Here is a 19,088-nt window from a genome sequence, read left to right on the forward strand (position 1 = left end):
AACAATTAGAAAATTATAAAAACGAAACCATTTATTTTGAATAACAAAGAGTGATTAATCAAGTCCAACAACGGATTTTCCAACAAGCTTTACATGGAGCACTAAGAACTCTGAATAGCTCTTAAACGAGTTACATTTACGCACTTTACTTTTTAATCCATAAGTAGGAGGATAATGTGCTTCAAGATACTTGAACTCACGTCTTCCTGTATTGACTACAATGTTTATGCCAATCAAGTTAAGAGTCAATCAATTTATTTTTTTAATACCCTAATTGAAAGAAAGTGAGAGAAAATAAAATAAAATAAAATATTTATTTTTAAAACGATATTTTTATCCTTTGTCTATTTTAATGACTTTTTTACTTTAACTCTCATTTTCAAGTCTTAACCAAAAAAAAAATATGTTAAAATTATTTCCCATTCTTTTTATTATTTTTTAGTTATCCAAAAAAATATATATTTCCTTTACCCTTCTCTTCAACTTTCCTTTTCCTTTATTATTAATTAACCAAATTAGATTTTATAGATTAGTTATTATTTATTTGAAATTTGAGAGTGTTTGAGTAAAAATATTAAACTCGAAAATACGATGAAGCAAAAATATATTATGTGAGTTATATATTACTATAATGTATACATTATGTTAAAATGACAGTATATAAAATTTTAATAAAAAAAATATAAAATTATTAAGTATTAAATTAAAAATTATATGAGCAGTTTAAAATGAGTTTGAGTAAAACATTTAAAAATATGAGCAGACTTGAAAAAAAATTTAGACCTATATTTTGGATTGGACCGATTTAATTAAACATAAAATGTGTTAATATCATACTTAGGCTCAATTCATGAGTACCTTGCCAGTGAGCAAAGAAATAAGAAATTAGACATTGGTATAGTTAATTTTTTTCTTTCCTAAGTTCTTTCATGTTCTTAGAGTATAATGTTTCTATATGATTAAAAAAATAAGAACTCAGATGTAAACATTTTCTTAGAAGTTTCGAAATGCACATGAAACAGATTTTAGGAAATGTTGATTTAATTACTCGAACTCGAATGTGGATGTTGGAAATATAGATTCAAAACTAAGTTAGCTATCGCAATAGAAAGAAAACATCACTTTTTTGTTCTTCTTTCACTTTAATTACTCGAATTCAAATGTGAATATTCGTCATTCATTCAAAACTGAGATAGCTTTCATAAAATGGATAGAAACATCAACTTATCCATCTTGCTTTCACTAGTCTATGCAATGAAAGTTTTATGAAAAGTTGGGGCACTCGTGTACTACTAATTAAATAAAAAAATCATCTTAAAATTTATTTAAATTTATTGTCAATTTATTGTCGATTGATACTGTTGTTATTACAACAATTTGAAATTGGAGGTTTGAGTACAGGAAGCTACAAATTTTATAATAAAAATGCTTATATTAAATTATTAATTTTTCTAAAGAGTTAAAATTATATATTATTTTCTATTTAATCAGAGGTTAAAAAAGTCTACGTTGAATCTTTTAATTTTAGGAGGAGTTAAGAGTAATTTGCTCATTTAGCCAACGAGGGGCAAGTAGCAGCTAAATCTCGAATTAACAAAAGCCGACTTTTACCCATTAAATTTTCAGTTTTTAGGATGTCTTGGACGATAAGAATCATCGGTTTTCAGTTGAACCGGCCGGTCCAGCCCAGCTGCAAAAAGGCTCTCGAATAAATGCCTATTGATCATAAAAGCATAGAAGCAAGCATTGGTTAGAATAGAACAAAAACTGGTTCTTTTCAACCTTATGTTGCATATATGTACATGAATTAACATTTAAATATTACACATCAAATATTCAGACACAAAACCAAGAACACTCTCATTAGATAAAAAGGAAAACACTAATCATACTGTTTCCTTTCTTCTTGTATAGACTGGAAAATACGAGCTGCGGATTCAGTTGCCGATACGTGGTTATGGGGTATAACCTTAATCACCTTTGTTCGTTGTTGATGAGTCCGAGCATCGCAATTAGCTGCTGTTGTTGGTGGTTCAGTAGGGAAAAGAGGAAGTGCATCCACTTTAGCTCTCTCAGAGGGACTACTGGCAGTAGTCCCTCGTATTTCGGTCTCATTTGGTGCAGGCAGTTTCTGAGTAGAATACGAGATTGCTTGACTTGGTTGGCTAGACGTGTTACATGAACTCGGTTGAGCCATGGTGAAGTTGGCCTTAGACTGGACTGCAATAACAAGGCTCATCTGCTCAAGTGCTGAGCCAGTAACTGATGGATTCATGACCGGCATGCCATAATGCGGAAAGGTGGTCTGACTTATAGGAGGGTCAGTTCGAAGAATTTCAATATCGTGTTGGTGAGAAGCTGCAAGATTTTTAGCCGTGTTCAAAAAGTCCCGACCGCTTACACCTAAGTTCACAGTACCACAGCTTCCATAAACTGGTGTAAGTAAGCCAGCAGTTGGAGGTATAGGCCATGTGTAGGGCTTGTACACAAGTCCTTCCGAAGGAGACATTATGGGAACTAACCATTGATTTCCGGGTGGTGAGACACACCAAGGAGGCAACCCGGAATTGGCAGTCATCAGTGTTGAGAAGGCATTTCCAGAATAAGACTCGTATTTAGGCTGATGTATAACAAGTCCTTTGGTCTCATCATTAGCAGAAGCACAAGGAAGCTCTGCAAATGCATTGTCATTCGCACATTCGATGTTAGTATCAGGTTTTCGAGAATTACTTTTTACTTTAGAAATCAATGGTGGTTGAGGAACATCATCAGATGACAACTTCTTGATAGCAGAAACATCGAAAGATGGTTTGTCGATATGAAAGGTATCTTCAAACAACATATGTGGTGAGCCAGCAATCAACCTCTGAACCTGTTCCAAAAGCAATGCAATGTAAATTCCCTTTCTTTCAGTTCCATCCGAGAAATAAGAAAATCGAGCAGGGTGATTTAGTTTTCATGTTACACCGATTGGTATGAAACCAAGAAATGAGATTAATATCATGTTAAGATGTCTACCTTTATCAGTCTATGCAACTCGAAGACTTGCACGGAAAAGACTCTTTGTTGGCTGAAAATTACGACATAATGTTAGTATACCATTAAGAAGCACAACTAACAACACATGTTAATGCATTCAGGAAGAGTTTTGGTGTTCATATGATTCAATATCGGTACAAAAATGCAGTCATGGAAAACCGAATTCAATAGACCTTTTGATGTTCATTAGCTGTAGCAGACGCAGATAGCAACACCAAAAGGATACTTACTTGGCTATGGCTCTTCTTACTTTCCAGAAATGCTTTTCGCCAATTATTTCCACGACATCATCAGGACATATATCGGAAGCAGATATGTACTCTGATGCATCTGGGACATTGTTATGTCTGTTAACACCCTCAACTTCTGTAGCCCCATGTGTCTTTTCTTCGTGCACCAGATTTCTGTTTTCATTATCGACTCCAAGTGATTGTCTCGAGCATATCAACCTTGCATCAGGAACATCGTTACTATTCAACACATCAACCGTGATGCTTTTATTTTCTTGATTCATCACCGCATGTGGTCGTTTTAACGATCCTGGGTTTTTGATTTTGGTTGACAAGTCCAATGACGTGCCGGCCAATATTTCATCTCTGGTTGACACGATTGAATTGGACCTTTCCATGAGGTCCTGACTATTTTCACATAATCTTCCATTTTCCTTCATCTGCTTTTTATTAGAAGCCCAAAACTGCATCGAAGAGCTCAAGTTCGATTTAGAAAATCTTTCCCTACCTTCACTTTGCTTACTGCAACCATGATTTCGATCCATCCCAGGTAGAATTGAGGTTGGGACTGTAAGGTCATCATCGAGTCCTACTGACCGATATGAAAATTTCTTGAACTTCGAGAAATGAAGTGGTTGCAATGGATCAAAACTACGACACTTGGTAGTTTTCGAGGATTTTCGATCTTGATTTCCTTTCATGGTGCTTAGTTTAGTCCCAGGGATGGAACAATAATTAAACTTCTCATCAGCCAAAACTGAAGATTCATGAGAGTTTGCTAATGGCATAAACATGTTCCTTTCATTACCACCACCCTAAAAATATGAACATAACTTAGAACTTCATACGATTTTCTTTTGTATAAACTGGAAATTTTTAAGGTAAAGAACCATGAATGCAATGGAAGAGACTGAGGCTTAATGACAATTGATTCAATACCGCTATGTTACTCGGTGTGAGTGTCGGATATGAATATAGGTATGGTACAAGTACCCATATCTAATATCCGTGTCCAACACATACTGGGATATGAGTACAAAGACATGACCGTCCAAAAACCTTCAAATACATAGAAAAACTTAAAAGGAAATTAAAGATGCCTATATTATATACTTATCCTATCTGACACTAACACCTAAATATGAGTAACATAGATGGTTGAACAGAGATACGAACAAAGATCACTTATAAACAAGGCAACTTGAAGGAGACAAATGCATCATATGACTCCAAAAAGGACTTCAAAAATATCACTTATAAACAAAAATCAGTCAGTGTGAGTGTCAGATATGAATACACGTACGATACATGTATCATTTGATGAAAAAAGACTTCAAAGCTCAAAGTTCAAAGGCTAAATTGGTTAACCGTATTACACGGACTCTACATTTTTTTAAAGTACCCATATCTAATCTTTATCCAACACATACAGGGGTATAAATACAAATACATGACCGTCCAAAGACCCTCAAATACTTACCCGTATCTAACACAAACACCTAAATATGAGTAACATAGATGGTTAAACAGAGATAACTTACAAACAAGGCAACTTGAAGGAGACAATTGCATCACATATGACTTCAGGAAATCAATAAAAAGCAGCTAAACTTACATGGCTTGATAACATTTGATTAAATCCAGCTATGTTCCTCACACTCAATGTGAGTGTTGGATATGAATATGATTATGATACAATATGTATCATCTGATCAAAAAGGACTTCAAAGTTCAAAGGCTAAAATGGTTAACCATGTTGCTCCTACTCTACATTTTCTTTTAAAGTACCCATATCCATATCCGTGTCTGAAACATACCTGCATCTAATAATAACACCTAAATACGAGTAACATAGATGATTAAACAGACATACAAACAGAGATAACTAATAAACAAGGCAACTTGAAGGAGACAATTGCATCACATATGACTTCAGGAAATCGCTAAAAATCAACTAAACTTACATGGCTTGATGACATTGAAGGAACCAAGATGTTGCTATTATTTGGTGGAAAAGGCAACATGGATTGTGATCCTGAGTTGAACCTTTGGGAAGTGATACTGAGTTGTTCATAAAGTGCCATTTTATTCCTTGGAGGTGCCTTTGGCCCTCCTTTCTCAGCGTCATTCACATGAAGCCTAGGAAACATAGGGTTCATCACTTTTGCCTCATCTTTTCCTCCTTTCATCATCATTTTTTCAAAGCCCTTTTTCACCACAAAAAATTCAATTTCAAAAACAGGCTATACTTATTCCACCATAAAAAACATTTCCTTTTAACATCATTTCAAGCCAACCTTCATCCCTTGATGGCATTGGCGACTGGCAATTGAATAGCTTCTCACCCAAAATCAACCTATTTGCAAACAAAGAAGTAATTGGGATTAAAGAAGATAAATTTCTTCTGAAAAACATAAACCGCAAACAATAATTCATGAAACTTTTGCTCCAAAAAGAACACTACCCTTTGTAATAAATTAAAGCTACTAATGATAATATACAAATTAACCAATATCCATGCTCTATTGCTAGAAAAAAAAAGAACAAATTTGAGCATATATTCAGATACCAACACCACCACTACCACAATAGTACAATTAAAGACATTCCTTTTTTAACAACATAAACCCAGTAAAATGGGGTAAAAAATCAAGTAAAAATATAGAAAAGAAAACAAACAGCTGGTGGAGACACATAAATCTGTAGAAAATGGTTCTGTCAGAGAAGAGGGTTTGCCTTCAAAATTCCACAAACAGAAAGATCTTTTTTCTCTCTCCTTTTTATCACCCAAACAGGCCCCATCACCAATTCACCATTGAACTAAATAGAGCTAAAAACAGCAAAGATCATGCCATATCACCTATGACTCACTTTTTCCTAATCCAGTTGACATCCATGGCTTCATTAGGTATATAAAAAATAAAAAAGCTTAAGAATTTGTAGGGAATATGTAAAGAGAAACAAAACAAAAGATTACTTTTTTTTTTGAAAGGAAACAAAAGATTACTTGAATTTGCAGAACCAAAGTGACTGAGTATAAACAAGATCTTACAATATCATCAAGAACCCACTTTTTTTATTCCATCATGTTGCTCATATTCATGGCTTTATTGAAGGAATTTGCATGGAACAAACAAGATCATGCCATATCATCTAGAACCCTTTTTTTTTTTGTAACCCATCATGTTGCTGACATACATTGCTTCATTGGGTATAAAACAAGGAGAAAAAAATCTAAGCAATTTACAGGGAGTAATAATAGTAAAAAGGAAAAAGGAAAATAGAAGATTTACATGTAAATTTGAAGAACCAAAGTGACTGAGTCTTATTAACATGTGAGTAATTAACGAGATGGTGTGTGGGGATTTAATGGCCAAATGTGATTTGTTATTCAAAATTTTGAGCCAATCTTTTAACTAAAAATCCGTTTTTAAAAAATAAAATAATTAAAATATTTATTCGGCCCTTGTACTTTATTAAAATTTGAGTTTTAGTTTCCTTAATTAAAAAGTCTTATTTTTTAAAAATTAAAAATTTTAGTCCAATTATTGATAACTGTTAATATTTTTCATCAAAATTTATCAGCTTAGCTTGTTGATTAAACTAGTCTCATATGGCCTCGCATCTGATTGAAAAAAAAATATATATAATAAGTTGATAAATTCAACAATGTTAATGATTGGAATAAAATCAAAAAAATGAAATGAAATAAAATTTAACTTTTAAAGTATAGGACTAAATTTATAATTTTTATCAAAGTACAGGGACTACCATCAAATTTTGACCAAAAACTAAAAAAAATATCAATCTTTTGTTTCGATTTTGCTTTATTTTTTCCTTAACTTTCTCGCCAGATTTTGCAAGAAAACAATGGAAGTTGCGTGGTTGATACTCACGTGGATGTTTGGTGCATGGTTTACACGGACGAATAGTGATTCATATGGCGTGACATATATGCGAGTGACAGTCACTCCCTTTATTAGCGCTTGGGATTAAAGATGAACATCTGAATAGATATTAATTAAACTCAAATCTCGGTAAAGGAAATAAAGATTTTATGTTTTAACTTGGCTGTGCGTGTATATAGATATTTTAATCACACGTGATTAATTCACCGTACTTTAGAGGTAGCAAAACAAAATAATAGGATAATATATTTAATAAGTCCTTTAAATTTATCCTTATATTTAATTAAGTCCTTATGCTTACAGGAGGATGTGAACACCCTGACCACAACTTGAGGTTAAACAGTTAAACTTTAATCAGTATACTTCATTTAGTATCCAAATAAGCCCTTAATTTTTTAATTTGTATGTAAATAAACCCTTAACCTTTAATTTAACCTAATAAAACTCGTTTTCAAAGGAAAAAAAACTAAATAAAACTTTATTCGTAATGGTTTAAGGGTAAATTTGATAAAAATAATTGTTATAAATGTAATATTTCAAACAAAATGTTAATTTTTCTCAACTTATAATATAAATAAATATAATTGCAATGTTAACTGAAGAATATATCACATAACTAGAGAGTTTGATTCATTATTTTTTTAGGGTAAACTATATGTCATCTTAAAATAGTGTTATTTTTATTTTGGTCATTTTAAAGTTTTTTCTATCAATTTAATCATTTTAATTAAGACAATTGTTCGAATTAGTCATTGTTATTAAAAATTTCGTTAATCCACTAACGGCTCGCTGATGTGGCATTTTTTTTAATTTTTGACAAAAGTTAGAGATCCTTTTATAATTAGTCCAAAACGCATTTTTTATTTATTTGCAACATAAATATTTCAATATTTGAATCTTTTTTAGAAGAAAGGATCCAACAATGATGACGACGAACCATAACCTACCAGTAGAGCACCACCGGCCACTCAACCGCCAACAACAGCTAAAGCCCTTATTAAACCTAGCTGTGGTGCTTTTGGTCACCGGCCAACTCAAGCCACCAACGATAATGGCACGTAGAGAAGAAGCAAAACTGGACCACTTCCTTCAATGGCTTCAAGTAATTTATTGATACGTTTCCTCTGCATTTGTTGGATTTCAACTGAAAAGGACCTTTTCATGAAATTCGATCATTTTAAGTTGGTTATGAATGTTGTTTCTTTTGGAGGGTTCATCATTTTGATATACGCTGTGATTCTCCATGTTATGGTTGTAACGGCATCATTAAATTATTTCAACTTCTTTCCTTGCTGCCATGCTTTACTCTTTATTACACCCATTTCAGCTCTACCATTATTATCTAAAAATGTGCCCAATACACGATTTGATTTTGTTTATCCTTTTGGCCGGTTGGGAAGAATGTGCCGCCTGACCTCTGATGAAACAATGCCAAAAACAAATATTGGCCATTTCTAATGAAGAATTTATTCACATCAAAGGGTGGTTGGTGGTATTATGTTGATAGGTGGGTTTATTGAAAAGGATCGAGTTATGGTCATGATTCGTTCTTGTTGTCGTTAGGTTTTCTTTTCTTAAAGAGAATTTAAATGTTGATAATATCATAATTAGAATTTTCATGTTGCAAATAAATAAAAAAAATATTTTTAACTAATTATAGAGAGGTTCTTATCTTTAATCAAAAGTAAAAAAGAGATGTCACGTTAGTAATTCGTTAATGGATTAACATAATTTTTAACGACAATAACTATTTCGAACAATTATCTTAATTAGAGTAATTAAATTGACAAAAAAATAGAGTAACCAAAATAAAAATAATGCTATTTTAAGGTGACCTACAGTATAGTTTACCTTTTTTTTTATTATAGTCACTAAAAATATGGGTAAATTTGTAAAAAAAGAAAAAAACATGAGAATGTCAGATTAACTACTTGGTATTGAAATTACCTGGGAAAATAAAATTACCCGCGCAAGATAATGTTAGAAATCCAAACATGGAAATCCTACCTCCAATAATGTTACATTCCTTGATCCAAAACTATGTACAATTCATCTCCTTCCTCAAAAATTATAGGATAAAGTATAAAAATAGTCACTCAACTATTTATTGGTCTAATGATAAAGTTAACCCTTCAATGTTTACATATTCTATCAATTTAATCCTACATCTAAAAAATTTAACAAATTTAACCCTCAACGTTTACAAAATTTGTCATTTTTGTTCTAATTCTAAAAATTATAAAAATATATTTAAAAAACTTAAAATGACAAATTTAGCCCCCAATATTTTTAATTTTTTTATAATTAGGATTAAAATGACACAAAGAGGGCTAAATTTGTTTTTTTTTTTGGATTTAGGATCAAATTAATAGAATGTGTAAACATTAGAGAGATAAATTTGTTATTAGGCCAATAAAACAAAGCCCACATTAGACTTTTGTTAGGCAACTAACAAAAGAATGACTAAAATATTTAATTTCGGAAAGTTAAATAACTAAAACGAAATAAATTAATAATTAAGTGACCAAAATAGAATGAACTGAATATTTGAGTGAATATTATTGCCCTCTACCCAAAATTGTAATGTACTAAAAGAAATTGTGCATCCCATTACCGAATACTTTTACATGACTTTGCTGTTACCTTTGGTAGAAGTATTATTTTTTACACATGTTTTTATATATAAATTAGTTATAAACTAATTCAATTGATAATATTCAGCCACTCCCATAACTTAATTTTAGCAAAGAGAAGGAAAATTTTTTGCTTATGTTGATGAAGTCTTATTTTTTATAAGCGTTTTGACTCATCTTTGTAATTTCAAGTTTAAATTTATACTAACTATTCTTTATTTTATTACACTAGTAACCACAAAACTTTGAGTAAATAACATGTCTATTTTTTGTGTTTCACATTCAAATTGAAGTCCATGAAACAAAGATATTATGTAAGTTTTCAACTCAATTTTGATCTGAACTCAAAATTTTAACTCAATTAATAAAAATTCAAACTCGAAAAAATTATAAAAAGTCAACAACCTAAACTCAATAATATTTAAACCCATTCAAATGTAAGATTACCTAAACAAGCAACACTTGAAATAGTCTTATCCAACAAATCTAAATGGAAAATTGGAATAACCTAAATCCAAAAGCCAAAATTACCTAAACTTAGATTTATTCAAATTTATTCAACTATGAATGTTATAAATTCGAATGATATCAACCAATTGAGTCTTAGCTCGATTAATATGGGTATTGTTGCCAATATAGGAGGACTTGAGTTTGAGTGCGTTGAAGCATATTGTCTCCTATTTAAGGGTTGGAAAGGAGTTATGAGTAGTTCTAGGTATTGTATTGAAAAGAGAAGATATGATTAAAACCTATAATAAAACTATTCAAAAAAAAAATCCAAAAGAATATATAGCGTTTATGAGTAGTTTTAGGTATTGGTATAAATACCTATGATGATTGAACATACCACGTTAACTTATCATTACACCGTTAACAGCAATTAATGACTCAGTGACTAAAATGTTACAACACGTTAATGTAAGTGATTAAGACGTAACATTTCAAACATAAGTGACTATTTTAATAATTTACCTAAATTTAAAATTTATTCGCATGGAGTAAATTGACTTATCGAAAATCTGAGGCCTTCCACGACCCTGCACATGGGACATTAATGGCAGCATACAAAAGGTCGAACATTCGAGTTTTAATTGCATCATGTTTTTTGCAAATTTAATGTATACTATTATGTCCATTGTTGCAATTATCTATTTCGATGTCCATGTTTTTGCCTTCTTATTTCTTCACGTAATTTATATTTGATATGTATTTTAAAGAACAAAGATCATATTTTACAAATTTCTCTTTATGATATAATAAATTATATATATTTAAATTATTTTTATGTAATATTATTAATATATTTATTATACATTTTCAAGATTTTAAGATACTCAAAAACATGGTCTAAATATGTTTTATCTTATACTTTATGTTTTGGCATTGATACCAAATTGTTTTAAAACTGTTTAAAATGGTTTTAAAGTAATTCAATACCCAGTACTAAAGTATATCGATACCTTGGGGAATTAGTAGCCACAAATAATTCTAGAGGGGCAAAGTATTAATATTTTCCCTAATCAATACCTAGCTTCATGGTATCGATACTACAGTGTCTCTAATAGCTATATTTCTTAGAGGTATCATTAGCATAGGTTGCAACAGCTATATTTTGTCTTCAATAATTACAAATTAATTCTTTGATAGATGAAAACCTCAAAGAATATTATAAGATGAAAGACATCAATATCAAATACCAAATTAAAGATAAAATTACTTTAAGAGGTTGATTTTTTTTCATCTTTTTCTTGTTTGTAGTTTTTTAGTGCTTCATTGCAAAATTTTGGGTCAAGTTTTATTCTAGTTTTTAGTGGCCCTAAATCTTGTAAACACCTATCTTAAAGTAGTTTCTTTCTTTATTTTAATTTCTTCAATTGTAAATTGAGAAGGATTTCCAGTTGAGCTATAAAAACTAGAAAGGTTTTAGTTTAGCCTTGAAAAATAAAGAAAAATGTTCTATTTTAACTTTACAAAAAAAATAGAGTTGTAAAGGTTATACTTTTTTCTTCAAAAGTATCTTATTCAAGTTAGGAAATTAAGAAAATCCCGGTAAGTGAGGCTAAGATAGTAAAGGTAAGCAATTGGAACTGAACTACCAAAAATCAATTGTGTCAAGTTTTTTTACCCTATTTTTTTTATTGATACAACGTATACAACTACCCATCACCCTTTCACACCCTTAAATAGAAGGATAAACACATTTCAACGTGTTTGAACCCACGTTCTCCTTCTCTGAAAATAATGCTGATGCTAATCAAGTTTTTCTACCCTCTCTTAACTTTAGAACAGAATTTTCAAATCCCAATTCACCCCTCTAAATAACTTTGAGCCTAACATTATGGTTTCCATGGCCAAATGGACATTATGGCTATATACAACTTTCATGAAGGTGGTAGGAATATTTAAAATTTAACATCCACAATAAAGCAAGACAAATCATACAAACAATAGAACAATAGTGGATTTGGCAATATTCTTCACGCCCTAATCCATTATCATCTTCGATACATATTCTCATATACTTCATATCCCATACTTATTCATGGTTGACTAGAATTTGGCATACCAAAATATGGATAAAATTTTTTTTATATAAAAAATAACTCTTAAAACGTTATCCCATTATATTGATATTTAATTAATTTGTAATATTAACATAGTCAAACATTTTATTATTAATAAAAATAAAAATATTGAACGGATGGAAGTATTTTATTCAATGTAAACATATTAGTATCAAATATAAGGTTCTTTCAAAAATATATTTTAAAAATTAAATACAAATTCATCAAATTTACTAAGGGACTGAAACCATAATTAGACCTAAAATTTGAAGAGAAGAATGGGGAAAGTCAAAGGTCAACATCGTTAATTGATAAAAGTTTTTAGATTTTCTCCACATGGGTGATAGTTATCCATTTAGGTCACCACCTAATTATCTGCCACATGTAATTCGTAGCGTTTGGGATCATGTGATTACTGAGTAGCCCACCGATAATATATAATTTCTAAAAAGTAATGCTTACGTGGAAGATGATGGTGATGATGCGATGATGGCCCCACCCACCACCCCAAACGGTTAGGATTTTGCTGAAATAACGCTAGAAAATATAAGAGCGGCTTGTGAATTTCTTACTATAGGAAACCAAAAACAATGTGGCCCTCCCTTCAACGTTTATTTATTTATGTGAACTAAATTGGTTGGATTCGAACAATTTTTTTTATAAAAAATTTATCTAATTGAATCAGTTAAATCGGTTGAATTAGGAAATAATGGTTTAATTTATTTCTCTACAGGTTCGATTAAAATTTTTTGTTATATCTGTTAATTAGATTAAGGGCGAGCAAAATTTGATTCGATTTAAAAAAATTGACATGGGCATTGTTGTCTATGTAGGAGGATGTAGGTTCGAATGCGCTGAAATGTATTATTTTCCTATTTATAAATTGAGGAGGGACTATGAATAATTCTATACATTGTATAAAAAAAATTACATCTTGTAAATTTATTTCAAATCATCTTAAATTTAGATTATATATATTAATCATTAAAATAGATAATGCCTTAGCCTTATACCTTTAGGATTAAAGTGTAATTTTATCATTATTAATTTTATATAGTTTAAAATATTAAAATTCAAATTTCTAATTTTAGGACCAAAGCAATTACTTACTTTATATTTATATAATTTAAAATTTAAAATTTAGTAGTTTTGATATAATAATTGAGGTAGTACTCATTATTAATTTTATATTTGAATAAATTGATTAAATTTGAAATTAAAAGATGTTGAAAATGTTGGTGTCGGACGTTGAAAGGCAATAAGCTTATCATCTTTTATAATTATTCTACTACATAATTCTATGTCCAAAAAAAAAATCAAAATAGATAATGTCGAATCTTATGGATAAGGGCTAAGCCATTAATAATTTACTACTGACAAAGACCACTTCTAATCTAACCTCTTAGGGCATGGAAACTTCATCCACCTCCATTCCCAGCAAACAACACGTGTATATCCTTCAACCTTAATTTTTATTTCTTGGTTAAAATATGCTATAAGTCCCTCTACTATTTATAAATTTGGAATTTAGTTTCTCTATTTTAATTTTTAAGATTTTTCAGACTTCAAAATTTACATCCAATTGTTAATATTATTAATTTTTTTGGTGTAATATTTTGATTTTTTTGTAGCAATGTAACTAAAAAATGACGTCGTAATGAACATGAATTTAATAAAATAATTTTAACAGTATTAACTAATAGACCTAAGTTTTAAAATTTAAAAAATAAAAAGATAAATTCTTAAAATAAAAAGTAGATGGACTAAAATATGAATTTGGGCATTTTAAGCTTATCTATTAGTTGTATGAAATATTTAATGAAATTTATTTTTACATGAAATTTATTATTATTTTAAACCAAGGCTATTTTTTAATTTTTTTTAACTTTAGAAATTATCCAAATACTTTGATAACACTTAAACAATGATTTTCTTCTTTTTTTTTCTTTTCCATTCACTTTATTAATTAATTTTTTTAATTTTAAATGTTAATTTTGGTCACACTTCATAGTTTTTCGGTTAATAAACTATTTCATACTTAAATTTAGTTACAATGTTCAATTTAGTATTAGAGCTTTTTCTTTTAATAAATATTGGGTTTTTTTTATTAGAATATACATGTCAATTATATTCATTGAATTTTTTGATTTAGGCACTAAATTGAAAAATGATGTCAAACTCGAGTATAAAATTGAGACAAAAAAAATTTAAGTACCAAATTGAATATTAAAATCAATATCATGTACCAAATATATTTAACCATTTTTTTGTTAAATATCATGGAAAATGTGTGTGTTTTCTGTCATACAGACATTATCCTGAAAATAAATAATAAAAGATAACAACAAACCTAATCCAGATGTATGCTTTCATGTCATGCATATCAGCTTCTCAAATTATATACACTTATAAATATATACATATATATAAATCTTAATCTTCTTCATAATTATAGGTATTGCCTTGGTTTTTTTTTTTTCCTTTTCTGAAACATTCATAAATTATTTTTTCCCCTAAGAATTTGCAGAAATGGGTGAAGAAGCTGATATGAATAATGGAATGTTTGCAAGTACTCCAAATTTTGTTGAGAAGAAAGATCAATGGATGAACATGAAGGATCATGATGATCATATCATTATTTATGATGATGATGAGATTACAAGTTCATCATCATCATCATTCATCGGGGATGTATATTCAAGAACTTGTTCATCATCATCATCATTAGACATGGTGGATGATGCATCTTCATCTTCATCTTCTTCCACCATTGATGGACCTTTGTTTCATTTATCTGAGCTCATGGCCCAACTCCCCATCAAGTAAGTATATACATACATATATAAACCCTAATTTACAAATTTCTATATGCATATTTCTTCATTTATGTACCATGAAATACTGTTATCCCACATCATTTAAGTTATATGCTTAGATTTTTGCTTGTATTATCTGGATGCTTAACATGTTTATGCATATACAAGAACTGATATATATATATAATCAATTCTAAGTTAAATATATTTAGATAGGAATTAAGTGAAAAATTTGCGTTAGGAACAGTAGATGAATCATAAATTTTAAATATAATTTTATTATTATATTAATATGTAATTTTATAAATTTTAAAGAGTTAAATAGTAGATGTACCATTTTCTGGAAGCCAACGCCATTGCCTCCCTTTGCTTTCAACCATGTGTTTAGATATTTTCTTGTATTATCGATAATTGATTTTATATCATATGCTTAACGATCGAGTTTTTTTGGTGTTATAGGAGAGGACTTTCCAAATATTTTCAAGGGAAATCACAAACATTTACATCACTTTCAAGTGTGAACACCGTTGAAGAACTCGCAAAGAAGGAAACCCCATTTTATAGGAAGAAATTGAAGGCATGTAAAAGCCATAAATTGTACACTCCTCCAAGGGCCACCATTGGTAAGAAATTATGGAGAAATCATGGGCTTTCATCGTCATGCCTAGGGAGGAATGTTAGAAGTAGTTTTTTAAGTGGTAGGCCTCCCATAATTCCTATTCCAAAGAAATTTTGATTTTCGAGATTTTCGGTATTCGATAACCATGTTGAATTTCAACTATATTTGAACTTGAGCCACATTTTACTCCTTAGTGCGGGAAGATCCACAAGATTATAACCCCAAAACTTTACTTATCGAAGCTCTCTCAATGTTGGTTTTTTTTTTTTACAATGTTCAAATCCAAGACAAGAGAGATGTTGGATAATTTGAGTGGAGACGATAGAAACAAAGATTTATATAGAAATAAACAGTAAACTTCTAGGTGCAGGTGACATTTTCTAAAGAGAACTATTTGCCCCCAAAAGTTGTTAGAGGGTTAAGACAAAGATCTTCCCGTGATACAACGAAGTTTTGAGTTTCCTTTGATTAGCAAAATCAAGGAATTCCCTAACACTTATTCTAATTTCTAAAATTGAATTGATTTTAATGTAATTTGTAAGCACCATAATCCCTCTATTTATATGCACTCAAGGAATATTATTTTGAAGAGTCATAACCCTTCATTTTGGACATACTTCATGGAAGAAACATGTCCCACGGAAATGTATTCATTGAATGATAAATTATCACTTTTAATTTGAATAGTGCTTATGAATAACTAATTTGCAAGATGATAAATCATCACTTTAAATTTGAATAGTGCTCATAAATAATTAATTTGCAATCTATAATTTCCAACAAGAGAAGCTAGAAGAATTGTTTTGAGTGAAAATGAATAAAAAAATTTAGAATGACAAAATATAATTTTATCATTATATTAACTTATGATTTCCTAAAAGTTAAAAGGGATTATATAAAGAATTTTCCATTTGAGTGGGGGATAAAGGCCACTTCTTGAGTTCTTTTCGTTTAACTCGAAAGATGTAGAAATTTAATTTCTCGATTTGTGAAGGATTATATAAGTGTATTTTTTAAATTTTTAGTACAAATGAAGTTATCAAAGTATCTTGCAGTTGGGCTAAACACTATAGATTCTTTAAAAGTAAGGCAAGTAAGAGGGCTTTGCAAATATCATCACCACTTTCGACCTTGCACAATAATTGGATTCGCTTAAGATCTGATGGTGTTGTTAAAAAGGGTTCTGGTTTTGTTGCAATTAGGGGTGTTATGAGGGATCAAAATGAAAGATGGATCTTAGGCTACAACATGTATTTGGGCTTTCGCTCTGTTATGGAAGCTGAATTGTGGGGCATCTTGAATGGATTAACGCTTCTTTTGGAGCAGAATTATGACACCGTGTTGATTCAAACTGATAGCATGGAGGCAATTCTAGCTATCCATGAATTTGGCTAGAGTAAGACATTAGGACATTCGACATATTTCTAGGGAGGAGAATGAAGAGGTTGATAGAATCGCAAAACTAGTTAAAGAAAGGAGAGAAAATCTTCAAGTGTTTGACATTTCCTTGTTGGGGAACTAGTTTTATTTTATTGTATTTTTTTATCAAATTCTTGTCTTTTCACCAAAAAAATATTTTTTATTGTATTTTTTTTATCAAATTCTTGTCTTTTCACCAAAAAAATATTGTAAAGAAGATTGAACATTAGTTTCCATGTATATAAAATCAGTAGTGAAACTGTTTATTTCTTTTAGTCATTAAATTAAAGGTTAAAAGTTGGTAATTTTTTATATTTAAAATGGATTGAATTGATTGATTCAATATAATTTATATGGTTTGATATTTAATTATTAATTTAATGTTAAATAATTAATTAATAAAAATTAAGTTATGAAACATTTAATATTTCGAAAGATAAATAGTAATTTTTTTTTTCAAAAAGTAAGAGTTTATTAATTGAATAATGATAATAAAATCAAATTTTGACAATGAAAAAGAAAGTATGAATAGCGAAAGTTTAATAAAGATTCAATTGAAAGTTTATGAAAAATGAGCTACAAGTGCAAATTTACTATTCTAGAAAAAAGGGAAAAAATTTAAGGAATATTTTGTATGAATATGACATGGATATGAATCAATAAGGAATATTTTGTATGAATATGACATGGATATGAATCAATAGATGGAGTCGAAAATTTGAAATATGGACTAGAGTGGAAAGTGGTGAAAAATATAAGGACTAAAGTACAATTTTACTATTTTATGAGAAAATAACTTAATTGCAATTATACCATGAATTTTATACTTAGGACACATAAGTATGCCATTTGTCAAACAAATGAGTGATGGGAAAGGGTAAAATGACTATTTAACCCTTATGTCTTAAATATGTCAAAATATTTTAAAGGGCAATTTGGTTATTTTGTCATTAAATATTATTTTTCAATTTTAAATTTAAAAAATGTGATATTTTTATGAGGAAAATTATAACCATTGGATTAAAATCATGTGATTAATGTGAACCCTTGATAAAATTAATTAAATGTTAAATAAAGATAAATAAAGAAAATTCTAGAAATATGAAGAGAAATATTTCTCTTCTATAAATACCCTAATGTGGGAGAGGAAAAATAATTTACATTTAATACAATTTGGTCATTTTCTTGTTCAAGCATATTACTAACAAAAAAATTCTTTGAAATTCAAGTGAGATATCAAATCCAATTCTAATTCAAAAATGTCCGTTCATATTAAACTAACCATAGAGGCTTGAAAACAAAGATGGAAGTGAGAGAAAATATGGGTAAGTTTTTTAAATTATTATTTTATATTTATTAATTGTATAATTTGATGTGAAATTGTAAGAATTAAGTTTGCAGAATTATTTTCTATATTTAAGTGATGAAAGTATTATGTTTACAGATGAAATAAATGGTGAATGATATTATAAATAATTCAATGAATGATTTTATGTGAATAATTGAAAGTAAGAAGGTGTGAGTGGTTTTACCATGAATATTTTGAAATTGGAAATAGTTGTTTTGAATGATGAAATTATATATTTATTATGTCGAAAGTGACGTATTTTATTTTGTACATTGTTTGAAGGAGCATCTTGCACCTCAATACCCTCCACATCTCTTGCTTCGTGGTGGTAATACATTTGTACATACCACTAACAACCACTTCATCTACTACTTTTTCATATTATGGTTTTCCCCCTTTGAACTTGATGTCATGGTGGTGGACCTATCTTCCACGACGATGGACCTGTTCCCCCATGACTGATCCTTAGTAGAGCTCCTTCCCCTTGAAAATCCTGATCCTTAGTTCCTAGA

The 19,088-nt window shown here is 29.7% G+C and overlaps 2 protein-coding genes across 7 annotated transcripts; one reads left to right on the forward strand and one right to left on the reverse strand.

The window, feature by feature from the left end:
- Positions 1 to 1,756: 1,756 nt before the first annotated feature.
- Positions 1,757 to 6,605, reverse strand: LOC107889101 (protein HEADING DATE 3B). Of its 6 annotated transcripts, none has more exons than XM_016813425.2 (6): positions 6,563 to 6,605; positions 5,567 to 5,625; positions 5,234 to 5,476; positions 3,270 to 4,084; positions 3,019 to 3,070; positions 1,757 to 2,872 (listed from the first exon to the last, which is right to left on the reverse strand). In XM_016813425.2, the coding sequence occupies exons 2-6, from the start codon at positions 5,570 to 5,572 to the stop codon at positions 1,883 to 1,885; spliced, it is 2,106 nt and encodes a 701-aa protein (XP_016668914.2). In that variant the 5' UTR covers positions 5,573 to 5,625; positions 6,563 to 6,605; the 3' UTR covers positions 1,757 to 1,882. The 6 variants fall into 6 exon arrangements, with proteins under 6 accessions (XP_016668914.2, XP_016668913.2, XP_016668911.2 ...); XM_016813424.2 differs by having other exon boundaries at positions 6,341 to 6,585; XM_016813422.2 differs by lacking the exon at positions 6,563 to 6,605 and adding an exon at positions 6,322 to 6,535.
- An 8,145-nt stretch (positions 6,606 to 14,750) lies between these two features.
- Positions 14,751 to 15,988, forward strand: LOC107889102 (uncharacterized). The gene is made up of 2 exons (XM_016813427.2): positions 14,751 to 15,196; positions 15,650 to 15,988. The coding sequence occupies exons 1-2, from the start codon at positions 14,904 to 14,906 to the stop codon at positions 15,924 to 15,926; spliced, it is 570 nt and encodes a 189-aa protein (XP_016668916.1). The 5' UTR covers positions 14,751 to 14,903; the 3' UTR covers positions 15,927 to 15,988.
- Positions 15,989 to 19,088: the final 3,100 nt, after the last annotated feature.

Source organism: Gossypium hirsutum, chromosome A09 (genome assembly GCF_007990345.1).
Source record: "Gossypium hirsutum isolate 1008001.06 chromosome A09, Gossypium_hirsutum_v2.1, whole genome shotgun sequence".
NCBI classification, from domain to species: domain Eukaryota; kingdom Viridiplantae; phylum Streptophyta; class Magnoliopsida; order Malvales; family Malvaceae; genus Gossypium; species Gossypium hirsutum.

Coding starts and splice junctions, on each gene's coding strand:
- LOC107889102 (XM_016813427.2), top strand. CDS start 14,904: ATGGGTGAAGAAGCTGATATGAATAATGGAATGTTTGCAAGTACTCCA. Junction 15,197..15,649: donor ATGGCCCAACTCCCCATCAA/GTAAGTATATAC, acceptor TTGGTGTTATAG/GAGAGGACTTTCCAAATATT.
- LOC107889101 (XM_016813425.2), bottom strand. Junction 4,085..5,233: donor CTTCAATGTCATCAAGCCAT/GTAAGTTTAGTT, acceptor TCATATTTTTAG/GGTGGTGGTAATGAAAGGAA. Junction 2,873..3,018: donor AGTTGCATAGACTGATAAAG/GTAGACATCTTA, acceptor CTTTTGGAACAG/GTTCAGAGGTTGATTGCTGG.